Genomic DNA, 12,399 nt, shown 5'->3' with positions numbered 1-12,399 from the left:
TCCAAGTCAAGTTGTTGTCCTTTCAATCTTAGTTGTGGAAGGCGCAGCTCAGCTCCAGGTCCAGTTGCCATTTTCTAGTTGCAGGGGGCACAGCCCACCATCCCTTGCGGGAGTTGAGGAATCAAATTGGCAACCTTGTGGTTGAGAGCCCGTGCTCCAACCAACTGAGGCATGAGGCAGCTCAGCTCAAGGTGCCGTGTTCAATCTTAGTTGCAGGGGGCGCAGCCCACCATCTCTTGCGGGACTTCAGGAATTGAACTGGCAACCTTGTGCTTGAGAGCCCACTGGCCCATGTGGGAATCGAACTGGCAGCCTTCGGAGTCAGGAGCATGGAGCTCCAACCGCCTGAGCCACCGGGCTGGCCCTAGACCTCAATTTTAGGTGCAAATATCTTCACTCATTATCTTGAAGAAGAGATAAAAAACTTGTTTCAAAAATTGTGGAACTTTAAAGCAATGGTGAAACCAAGGATAAAGTTCAGTTAGTATGGGATAGTATTCCCATACTGGAGAAGAAAAAGAACGCATGCACAGAAGAGCTTTGGTTACAGGCTACATTTATACCAGAATTTTGAACATAGTGACTAACAGATCTTTCACTTAAACATTAAGATGTATAAAAGGAAGTTATTAAGGAGAGGATTAGTTCAACAATGCATGGCAGTATTTCATAAGAATTTGGAGATAACTTATAAATCTCAGGCCTACATTATGTTCAATGGCTCTGAACATGATCTAGGTAAAGTGATCTAAAGATTTTTAAATGCAGTATTTCAAATGATGATTGTTTCCCCGCTCCCTTCTTTCACCTCCTCCCCAACTCCGGTTCAAGCCATTGTCTCAGTCTAGTTATGTAGGACACAGCTCTCTGGCTCATGCTGGTATGATGAGCCTTGAGCTCCCTGGGGCTGAGGTAGTCGGTTGCCAGTCGTAGGTGGGCCACTCACAGCAGCTCTGGCCAGCTGCGGGTCACGCTTGCTGCTGCCACTCACACCGGCCGCTGATGGCAACACACAGTAGCCCACATCAGCCAGGGGAGAGCTGTTCACAATCTTAGCTCCAGGGAGAGCTGTTGTTCACAATCTTAGCTGTAGAGGTGCAGCTCACTGGCCCGTGTGGGAATCGAACCAGCGGCCTCGGCGTTAGGAGCGGAGCACTCCAACCACTTGAGCCACTGGGCCCATACTTCTACTTAATAGAAGTATGTATTTCTATTAATTGAGTCTGTTGACTTTTACTTTCTCTAGTTTGTTGTATAAATAACAATTTTTGTCTGTTTTCTAAATACTAAATCTGAGTTTTCTAACTATGCATTTTCCAAACCCTATTCTGACACACAGTAAGAAGCACTGGTTTAAAGTGATGTTCAAACATAGCACTGGTGGGAGCTAAATGGAAATGTTTACTGAACTGAATTTTTGAACGTAATCGAATTCAATCACAGATCACCAGATGCAAAATAAACTCTCATTATTTTGGCCTAAACGAATTTAAAGGTTTGTTAACTATATTTGATTTCTTGTAATGTTAAAGTATGTGAGAGAAACCAATTTAATGCATTTTGGAAGAATCTAGTGTAAAATTTAAATGTTTAAATAGTTAATAAGCAAAGACCTGTTGTTGAAACTGTTGCTTTCATAGGTTATTTACTTTTCTTTTTAAAGCAGGTCTCCCCCACCCTTTCCATCCTTATTATGTTAATTCAAATTATAGGACAAACCAGCAGTTCTCAAAGTGTTGTCCACAGATCCCTGTTTGTCCTCAGACCCCTACTGGTCCCTGAAATACTTTCTGAAGATCTCGAAGTCAAAATTGTTTTTATATTAATACTAAGATGCTATTTGCCTTTTTTACTGTTGACTTTTGCACTGATGGTACAAAAGCAATAGTGGGTAAAACTGCTGGTCCCTTGGTCATGAATTATGGCAAAGACACCAAACTATACTAGTAGTTATTGTCTTAATCACACACACTCATGGTTTGTTTATTGTGTTTTTTTAAAGCCAGTTTCACTTAAGAATTCCCATAATGAAGCAGCAAAAATGATTAGTTTTAATACACCTTGACTCTTGAATATATGTCTTTTTAAATAGTCTGTGTGATGAAGTAGGAAGTACACATGTAGTACTTCTGCTGCCCACAAAAGTAGGAGGGTTTGCTCAAGGAAAAGCACTTATGAGCTAAACTGGCCACTTTTTTCATGGAACATCAGGAGGCCTAACAGACACACTATGGCTATTCAGATCTAAGTATTTGAAAGACATTTTCTTGAAAAAGAAAAAAATGAGTCCAACTCTTCAATGGAAACAACTAATGTTATTTGATGGTGAAAATTTCAAATTTCAGGGGAAAATTATAGCTTTGGAAACTTGTTTCTGTCACTAGGAGTTTGACAAATTTTCAGAAGATCAATGAGGATATCTTTGTCATTTTTATAAATGATATATAATGATATGTGTCAACTTAGGAAGATCTGTATAACTCAGTGAACCAATATTTTCTAAATGATCAATGAATGATGTTACAAAATCATAACTGAGTAAAAAAATCCATTCAAGGGCAACGTTGTTTACCATTCTAATGTAACAGAGTATAAAACATCCATTGATAAAGTTTAAATTCCACATTGCCAACCTTTAAGAAATAACAGTTATCTGAAAAAGCTAAATATTTAAAATATATTTCTCCCTTTTTCCAACTACATATCTGTGTGATGCTAGATTTTCTTCATATACTTCAACTAAAACAACATATCATAACAGATTGAATGCAGAAACAGATATGAGAATCCAACTTGATGATCCACTAAGCTAAATATTTTAAATTTTTTCAAACAATGTAAATCAATGCCACTCTTCTCATTAGTTTGTTTTGGAAAATATTATTATTTATAAAATATATTTATATTAACGTGTGTAATAGCTAATTTTATGTGTCAACTTGGAGCGTGTTTTTGGATGAGATTTACATTTAATCAATGAATTTTGGGTAAAGCATATTTGCCTGCCATACTGTGGGTGGGCCTCATCCAATTGTTAAAAGACCGAATAGAATAAAAAGCCAGCCTCCCAAAACAAGATGGAATTCTCCTGCAGACTGCCCTCAGCCTTCATCTGTACGATCAGCTGTCCTTGGCCTCTAGCTTGCCAGCTCACACTGCAGATTTTGGACTTGCCAGCCTTCATAATCATGTGAGCCAATTCCTTGTCATAAATTTCTTTCTATCTATATACACATCTTATTGGCCTTGTTTCTCTGGAGAATGTAATCCAACATGTAATGGGTTTATTATTTTTATTTTTAAATGAATATTTTCAACACTTAGTTTTAATTTCTAATATAATAAATACCTATATGTAATCCATACACAAGATCTTTTTAGGGTTCTCAATTATTTTTTAAGACTGGAAAGGGGTCCTGAATCCAAAATGTTTGAGAACCACTGGTAAAAACTCTGTTTAAAATAAAATGGCCTTAAAAAGTAATTTTGGGGGCAGCTGGTTAGCTCAGTTGGTTAGAGTGCAAGCTGCTCTTAACAACAAGGTTGCCAGTTCGATCCCCACATGGGTCACTGTGAGCTGCACCCTTCACAACTAGACTGAAACAACTACTTGACTTGGAGCTGATGGGTCCTGGAAAAACACACTTAAATAATAAATAAAAGTTTTAAAAAATATTTTTTAAAAAAGAACTGTTTAAATAATGAAAATAACACCTTTAAAACTACAGCTATATTCAACTATTCTGTTCAGAGACTCAAATACTATTTTTTTTTTCAATGGGGAAGGGGAACAGGACTTTATTGGGGAACAGTGTGTACTTCTAGGTCTTTTTTCCAAGTTAAGTTGTCCTTTCAATCTTAGTTGTGGAGGGCGCAGCTCAGCTCCAGTCCAGTTGCCGTTGTTAGTAGCAGGGGACGGAGCCCACCACCCCTTGCGGGAGTCGAACCAGCAACCTTGTGGTTGAGAGGACGCGCTCCAACCAACTTAGTGATCCAGGAGCTCAGCGGCAGCTCAGCTCAAGGTGCCGTGTTCAATTTTAGTTGCAGGCGGCATAGCCCACCATCCCTTGCAGGAGTCGAGGAATTGAACTGGCAACCTTGTGGTTGAGAGCCCACTGGCCCAAGTGGGAATCGAACCGGCAGCCTTCGGAGTTAGGAGAACGGAGCTCCAACAGCCTGAGCCACTGGGCAGGCCTCAAATACTATTGACAATCAATTTAACATCCTGTGTGCAGAATACCCTCATAGGAGCTGATAAAACACGACTTTTGCACTGTTACAATAGTGATTCTCAAAGGGGTGGGCATGAGGGGTGAGGCTGGGTAAAACTCCTTGAGGGGAGCATCAGAATCTGAGGTGGGTAAAACTGGAGAAGGTTGTTCCATCCCCAGCAGAGATATTTACGGCCCTTCTCTTACAGACTCACTGTTAGCAGGAGACTGCTACAGATTTCTCAGGAGTATCAAAGCAAATAAAAATGACTGAGAATCTTACTCTATGATTTTATACTCTACCAGGGAAATAGTTTAAAATAATAGGTATAAAGTATTACTTGAAAGAATGACAGGAAATAAACGGGAAATCTCAAAGCTTTTGGAAGTTTGTGCTTATACTGAGGGTCTATCAGGGCCTTGCTGCTCCAATAATAATGTTAAAGCAAAACCATTATATTTTAATTCAATATTTCATGAAATGAATTATCTCAATATTATTTGTTTTACTTAGAATTTCATTATTTCTCCCTTTTTGGTGAATAATATGGTGTCCAGATTTAAGTAGTAAAAAATATTCGATTTTGTTGTGTATCATTATAATTGTATGTAATGAATCACGCCTTTCTTTCTCTACACCTCTTTGCAATGTTATATTATTGCTCTTCCTGTCAAGAAATGGAAATAATTTTACTACCCTCTGGAATCGGGGCTTGCCTATGACTTGCTTTGATCAACAGTATGTGATAGAAGTGACCCTGTATATTTTGGAGTCTAGACTTTAGGCCTAGGCACCCACTGTCATACTCTTGGAATGTTAAGATGATATACTATAAAAAAGCCCTGTCTAGCGCACCAAAGATGAGAAGTCATGTGAACTGAGCCTTCCCAGCCAACATGCCAGACATGTGAGTGAGGTCGTCTTGGATCCTCCAACTGCAGTCAAGCTGTCAGATGACTGTAGCTGCATGAATGATCCCAGGTGAAACCATGAGATCACCGGATTGCCAACCCATAGAATTGTAATAATAAAGTTTTCATTTTCATCCACGAAGTTTTGAGATGGTTTGTTACACAACAAAGGCTAACAAACAGAACTATCCCCTCAAAGTGTTTGTGTATGGGGTTTAGACTGGTGGATATGAGCAACGGGGCATTAACTTTTGTGGAGGCTATAATCAAATGGAGGGATATTATATATATCACATCCTAGTAGAGTCTCAAATAAAATGTATAGCATGCAAACGTAGGATGAGGCAATGAAACACAAGGTAAATTTATCGGGTGGATCTATTCATTCATTCAACAGATATTTATTGCACACATTCTAAATACCGAGCACTATTCTAGGAGCTGGGGCTAAAAAGTCAATAAGACAGACACTTCCCCTGACTTCGTATAGCTTCCAGTCTGAAGAAGAAAGGCAATTAAACAAGCAATTTCAAAAAGTTTGAAAAGAAAGTACAGGCTCCTGCTGACTAAACAAATTTAGAGTATTAGGAATGGCTTTCCAGAGGAAGTGGTCTTTAAGTTGATACATGAAGGAGTAGAAATTTAGTCAGAAAGGGGATATGGGAAACTGTGGGGTGGGGTCAGGAGCACAAATCTGTTCCAACAGAAGAAATATTATTTATGAAGGCTCAGAGGTGAAAGTAGGGTGCATTAAAACCACTACAAAAATTTCTGTGTAGTGTGTGAAGAAGCATATGAGATGAAGGTTGGGAGTAGGACAGCAAATAATAATTCGTTTGGAGGTGTTGAGCTTAGCAATGAAAAATGACAAGATGAATTATAGATTTTAGACAAAGCAATCTGACAACTGAATGCAGGGAGATTTGACAGGGGCGAGAACTGAGCTGTTAACATGGTTCAGACGAGAAAGAATTTCAATTAGGACAGTGATAAGGATGGAGAGCCGTGGGTGGATTTAAGATTTTTAGAATCTCCAGACTTGAAACAAAATTTAACGGAGCAGGAGTTAAGGATTATTTTAGATTTTTGGCTCCAGCAACTGAGTAGATGGATGAAGTCATGGAAACTGGAAACACCGAAAAAACAGTGGGGAATTAACTGTGAGTTCATGGTACTTTAAGTTTACCAACTGGAGTTGTCTAGTAGGTAGCTACACGTGCTGCCTTACAATTTAGGAGAGAAGCCCAGGATGGAAACAGAGATTTGGGAGTCATCAGCCATCGTTGCCAATTTAGGTCCTGGGGCGTATGAGGACGAGCCCAGGGAAGTAAGTCTTCCTTTCAACAAACAGCAGGAACTACCCTCTCACGGTGTCTTTAGTCCTTTCTACGTTATTCGCCACGGTTTGGAGGAAGTGGGGATGGACAGAGACTTTTGACGGGCAAAGTCAGAAGAGTTGCGGTAACTTTTGCACCAAATTGCGAAAGGATCGCTGAGTATGTGGTGCTACAGGAAAGTGAGGAGTCTTGGGCTGTTGCGATGACTTGGGGGTTGGCAACTGTTGGAAAAGCAAGGTCCAGAGCCTGTGCGGGCACCACGTAATTCTGCCGGCCCGCAGGAATTGGGGCACGGGTTCCACCCGAACTTGTTGCCATGGAGACGGGCGGATATAAAGTGGTCAAGAGACACTAACGGTCAGAAGACTAGAAAAAAAAAAAAGAGAGAACTGAAAAGGTTAGTTCCTTGGAAAATGTCAGACAAGTAGGTGAAACCAAGCCGCGAAGCATTCGCAGTGAAGTAGGTTAAGCGGGGTTTATTTTTCCGTCCATTTATACACAAAGGGGAACCGGACCCACCTCACCGGAAGCAGAACCTCTGCCCCCCGCACCATCACACATTCCTCCGCGCCGGAAGAGCGCGTGCCGACGCCTTCCGAGGGCTTCTCGTCTTCGGCGAGGTCGCGGGACCTTCACGGTGTGCGGCTGCAAGAGGTCGGACAGCGCGGCACTTTCACGGACAAGGACACAGGGAACCACGCCGGGCTGCGGGCGAAGGGAGGGAGAAGGACGGCGGTTCCCGAGGCGTCGCGTCGCGGCGGAGGGATTCTGTTTCCTGGGGCGGCGGAGGGATTTCACAGCACGTCAACTTCCGGAAAGTCCTGGCCCCGTGAGGAAAAGCCCCGAAGGAAACAATAACAAACGAGAGGAGGAAGCGATTGTGGGGTTCCTGTGTGGAGCGGCCCTTGTCCGAGAAGATGCGCTTCGGCCCCTGTCAGGGGACGTGAAAGGGTTCGGTGGGCTTCAGCCGGCCTTTCTCCGCCTGTGTTCCCCACGGGGGCCCCCTGGGTATTGCCATGGCGGGCGTGGGGACGGGGGGCTACGCGGCGGAGTTCGTGCCGCCCCCGGAGTGCCCAGTCTTCGAGCCCAGCTGGGAGGAGTTCACAGACCCGCTCAGCTTCATCGGCCGCATCCGGCCGCTGGCGGAGAAAACCGGCATCTGCAAGATCCGACCGCCCAAGGTACCGGCCTGTGAGGAGCGGGGAGAGCGCGCGGGGGAGTCGGTGCACGCGGGTTGGCTTCGCTCTTCCGCTCCTTGTGCCCTGGCCTCTTTGCTGCCCTTCATTTTTCTCGGCAAGCAGAAGCCCGGTTTCTGGATGTGTTTGCCTTGGTTTCAGAGGCTTGTCTGAACGCGAGCGTGGTGTCCCCGGGGCCTTTCCGCCCAGCGCTTGGGAACTGATCCTTTTCTTCTGCGGATTGGGGGCCAGGGAGGCAAGGCTTCGGGCCTTTCGTTGGCGGTCACGGTGTGTGAAGAACTGTGGCACGCCGCGTCCCCCACGCGCGCTCGGGCCTCGGGGCGGCGCGCTGGTGGAAAGCCGTCGGCCGGCTGTTGATCCGGCGCCGCGGGCGGCTTCATCACTGCGGGTTTGCAGGCCGCGCTCGGGGCTGCGGCGTCCTAGACGGTAGTCGGCGCGCCAGCTGCCCCCGCGGACGGGGTCGCCGCGCAGGGACCGCGGACGGATGAGTGCCGCCCTGGAGAGTACTCCCCGGGGAAAGAGAAGGAACGGCGCTTAATTCTGAAAGTGCAGAGGTTGAGGAAGGGTGTGTCAGTGATGGATGTGGAAGAAAACGTTGAAACCTTTCGATAAAGGACACCAGGGGTCAGAGATGGACAAATGGCAATTATTGCAAATCCCTGCGTTTCCCTATAGGTTATGCTCAGCCTTCCGGGAAGGGAAAGCGGACACTACCCCTCGTTTGGGGGAAATCGTGCCTCAAGAGGTGGCGTGATTCGCCCAAGGTCAAAGGAGTTCTTGACCCCCGAGACCGGCGCTTTCCAAGCGGTGTCCCCGGTGCCCCCGCAGCGGGGCCGCCGGCTGCTTGTTCCCGGGCACATGGCTCGGCGCGGTGCCCAGGCTGGGGTTGTAGTCGGTCCTGAGCGCGGAAGGTCTGGACTCTGCTTTGCTCCCCAGCATCGCACGTGGTCTTCTTCCCATCGTACAGTCGTTTTATTTAGATTCCAAACAAACCAAAGCACAGGGAAGAGGTGACCAGAACTTAGTCCATCCACTCAGGAGCTTTATATGGAGTCACGTTATTCTTAATGCGTGTTCAAGTTTGTGAACTATTGCCTTGGTGCTTTTTAAAGGGATGCCTTGCTTTATGTTTTGTCTACTAGTAATAAAAATAAAATATTAAGTACTGTTACCCATGTTGCATTTTAAAAAACAGCCGCTCTAACCAGACTACTATGGTGGTGTGCACCACACTAAGTAAAAAGTTTAGATGGGTGGGAAGAGGGAGAAGCTAATTTAGCACTTACTTCATTTAATATTCTTTGAAGCCCTAGTAGGTAAATAAAGTCTCAATTTATAGATGAGGCAAGTCTGGATAAGTTAACTTATGAAATGTATGATTTGGGGCATGTGGCAAAGTAGATTTTGTACCCAGGTCAATCTGTTTGCTTCTAAAACCCAGACATGCCACTCCCATTGTAATAAATGAATTTGATTAAGATTATAGACTGTCATTTAGAAGCAAAGCATTAACAGATAATTGCTATGAGTGATGATATTTGCATTGCCATCCTCCAAAAGCTTCTCTTAACTCTTTTTCTATCAAAATTACCTGGTATTGACAAAAAACTTAAGCATTGCAGTGTTTCCTAAACCATATTTTCATCTACTCTGTTGTCTTCATGAGTTAGAAACTCTGTTCAAGGTTCCTTTTGGTTAAAGACAAAACCCCAAAACAATATACCTTTTTTTTAATTACTTAAAAGAAGGTTGACAGACTTTATATATAGTCACGTTATTGAAAATTTCAATTAGTTTCATTTCAGTATTTGTGGATTTCTTTAGTTTCCAAGGTAGGATAAATTTTTTTAGTACCCAGATTTTTAAACACATTTGTTATTTAGGCCAAATCAAGCTATGTTCTCTAGAACCCTACTTGAAATATGCTATCTCATTTCAGTTATACCATTTCCCCAATCTGGAAATTGTCCTTGTTCTAGTGGGTTTGCTTATTTTTATTTTTATTTTTAATATTTGGGTGCCCAGAAGCTGCACTTTGAACAAAACATTTATGTAACGTAGACTGGAAAGCGCTGTGTCACATTACACATGAATGAAAGAAACATTACTCAATTATATAAGCACTTTAAAATACTACTTTTTAATCTTTAATTGTCTATAACGTAGTCTATAACGTAGACTGTAAAGCGCTGTGTCACATTACACATGAATGAAACATTACCCAATTATATAAGCACTTTAAAATACTACTTTTTAATCTTTAATTTCTTTCAAATTCTGTTTTCCTTTTTAATTCGTAAACTTGAATGTTTACTGGACCCTGTATTGAGATACATGAGCTCACTGCATACCACTTGAGTAACTGGGGATGTAATTGTGGGCTGTAAATAATGGGACTGGTGAGATTTGACGATTTATAGATAAAATAATGTTAATACTAAGAATGTTAGAGATAAGTAATTGGAGATACTAAAAATATTACTCTTTCTGTCTCTACAACAAAGAAGACTTATAATTTGTTATCATCATGATTTCTGACAACTCACCCTTAAATTAAAAGAAGAAATAATGCATTCCTTGCTTGCATACCAATATGCTTAACAATCTTTCTATTTAGGATTGGCAACCTCCATTTGCATGTGAAGTAAAAAGCTTTCGATTCACTCCCAGAGTCCAGCGCCTGAATGAACTTGAGGTGAGTGTTACATCATCACTTCTGCCTCCTGATTCAATCTTTATGTCAGGGCTCCAGGTAGAGAACTTTGAGAAACTCATGCACGAGGGCTCAGAATTCATGTTAGTTAATTGGGATTGAATGGAAGGAAATTTCTGATTAAAAAAATTATTTTTAAGTAGCTGTTACAGTTTTTCCACTTAACTGGGATTATGAGAGACTATCTCAAGCCTTATTTTTCATAGCTTAGTTAGCTTCAAAGATCTGCAATTCTGAAGTTGTACTTTCTTCAGTGCTTATTATTCTAAAATATTTTGTTAATGTTGGAAGATCCTGCCTCCTGTGGTCTTTGGAAAATGGTTTTTAAAATTCTATATATATATATATAAAAAAAACTGGTTTTCAGAGGTGTTTTTTGGGGCTTTAAAAGAACTTTTCCAGGACTGTTAATCTGCTTTATTAAGATCTGACTTTGACTATTACTAATCTCTCTAAAGCATTGTTTTTCTTGTCTGTCAGATTTTCTGTGTTTATTTTTCAATGATTCCACTTGTCTGAAATACCTTTTTTATTTGTCAATTACAATTGATATTCAGTATTTTATATTAGTTTCAGAAGTACAGCGTAGTGGTCAGACATTTATATAACTGACAAAGTGATCCCCCTGATAAGTCTGGAACCAACCTGGCACCATACATAGTTATTCCAATATTATTGACTATATTCCCTATGCTGTACTTTACATCCCTATGACTATTTTGTAATTACCAATTTGTACTTCTTAATCCCTTCACCTTTTACACCCAGCCCCCCATGCCAGATTTTCAGAAGATTCCTCAGTGTGGTTAAACACTGTTGCAGAATACAAAAGAGAAATCTTAGCTAAGGCTTAATATGTCATGCTGAGGTTTCTTTTTTTCTCTTCATGCTCCTAAAACATTTCCTGAGATTTTAATACATATTTTATTTCCTTAAATCTCTTGTAATTAGATACTTCACAAAGGATCTTAATATCAATGAAATAGAGAATTAGTGTATTGTAAGTATATATATTATCTACAGATGAAATGGCAGATTCAAAATGCTTAGAAATAAAATAATCCGATTTACCAAATTTTCTCATTAGCTTAAAGTTAAGCAAACTTCCAAAAATTGCTTTGATTGATAATATGAGAACTGTTCACATATTTTAGAGTAACTGTTTTTACTTTAATGAATAAAGTTTATTAGAAATATTTTGCTTCTTATTAGCTTGCTTTACAAGGTTGGACTAAGTAATAATGTAAAGTCTGAATTTTTTTAGAGAAATGAATACCTTTATTAAATAAAACACATTTTCAACTGTAACATATTTCTGATTTCTGTATTTTAATCTTAGGCAATGACCAGAGTGAGACTGGACTTCTTAGATCAACTAGCAAAATTTTGGGAACTTCAAGGATCTACTTTGAAGATCCCTGTGGTGGAGAGAAAAATCCTGGATCTGTATGCTTTGAGCAAGGTGAGGCTTTTACTTGGTTTAGAAATTGGAGCAGAGATTAGTGACTTTATAAAATTAGGAGTTTCAAATAAACTAGATGGAAAACATCACTTCCTGTGTAGGATTTGTTTAATAATGAAATGCAAGCATGACTAAATGGAAGTGAGAGATCTGAAAGTTATTTGTCAAATAAACTACTTTATAATTTATTATGATATTAATATTTAATGATTCACTTAGGTTAGTAGTCTTTTGAGACACGATAATGCAAAAGAAAGGACACAAACCTACCAGTATTTTGTGTTGAGTGTGTAATGTCCTATGTTGAACTTGTTATCTTTTTTCCGATTTATTAATTGTAAATTTGGTATATTAAACAGATTCTTACATGTGGTTCATATCAGTTGCATTAATACCTGTAATAGCGTTAATGGATAACTGAGGCCAGCATTATCCAGTAGAATGAACAATAGCTCAAAAAAGTAAAGGTGAAGTGTTTAGACTTCACCTTTTTGCTTAAATTTAGGTCAACTTTATTATATTATATTATATTTTGAAAAAATGAAAAAAAAACTAACTGACCTGCACT

General features: G+C 40.8%; 1 protein-coding gene across 1 annotated transcript in view; it reads left to right on the top strand.

Annotated features, from left to right (window-relative positions):
- The first annotated feature begins 7,050 nt into the window (after positions 1-7,050).
- The window catches only part of KDM5A (lysine demethylase 5A), a 73,403-nt gene continuing 68,054 nt past the window's right edge, over positions 7,051-12,399 (top strand). The window contains exons 1-3 of the mRNA XM_081058313.1: positions 7,051-7,641; positions 10,274-10,351; positions 11,709-11,831. Coding sequence (XP_080914439.1) covers positions 7,477-7,641; positions 10,274-10,351; positions 11,709-11,831 — 366 coding nt within the window. The 5' untranslated portion in view covers positions 7,051-7,476. The remainder of the gene's footprint in view (positions 7,642-10,273; positions 10,352-11,708; positions 11,832-12,399) is intronic.

This window comes from Rhinolophus hipposideros (genome assembly GCF_964194185.1).
Source record: "Rhinolophus hipposideros genome assembly, chromosome: 9".
In the NCBI taxonomy this organism is placed as follows: domain Eukaryota; kingdom Metazoa; phylum Chordata; class Mammalia; order Chiroptera; family Rhinolophidae; genus Rhinolophus; species Rhinolophus hipposideros.
Note: the sequence above shows the minus strand (reverse complement) of the source record. Positions and strands in the feature narration are given on the sequence as shown.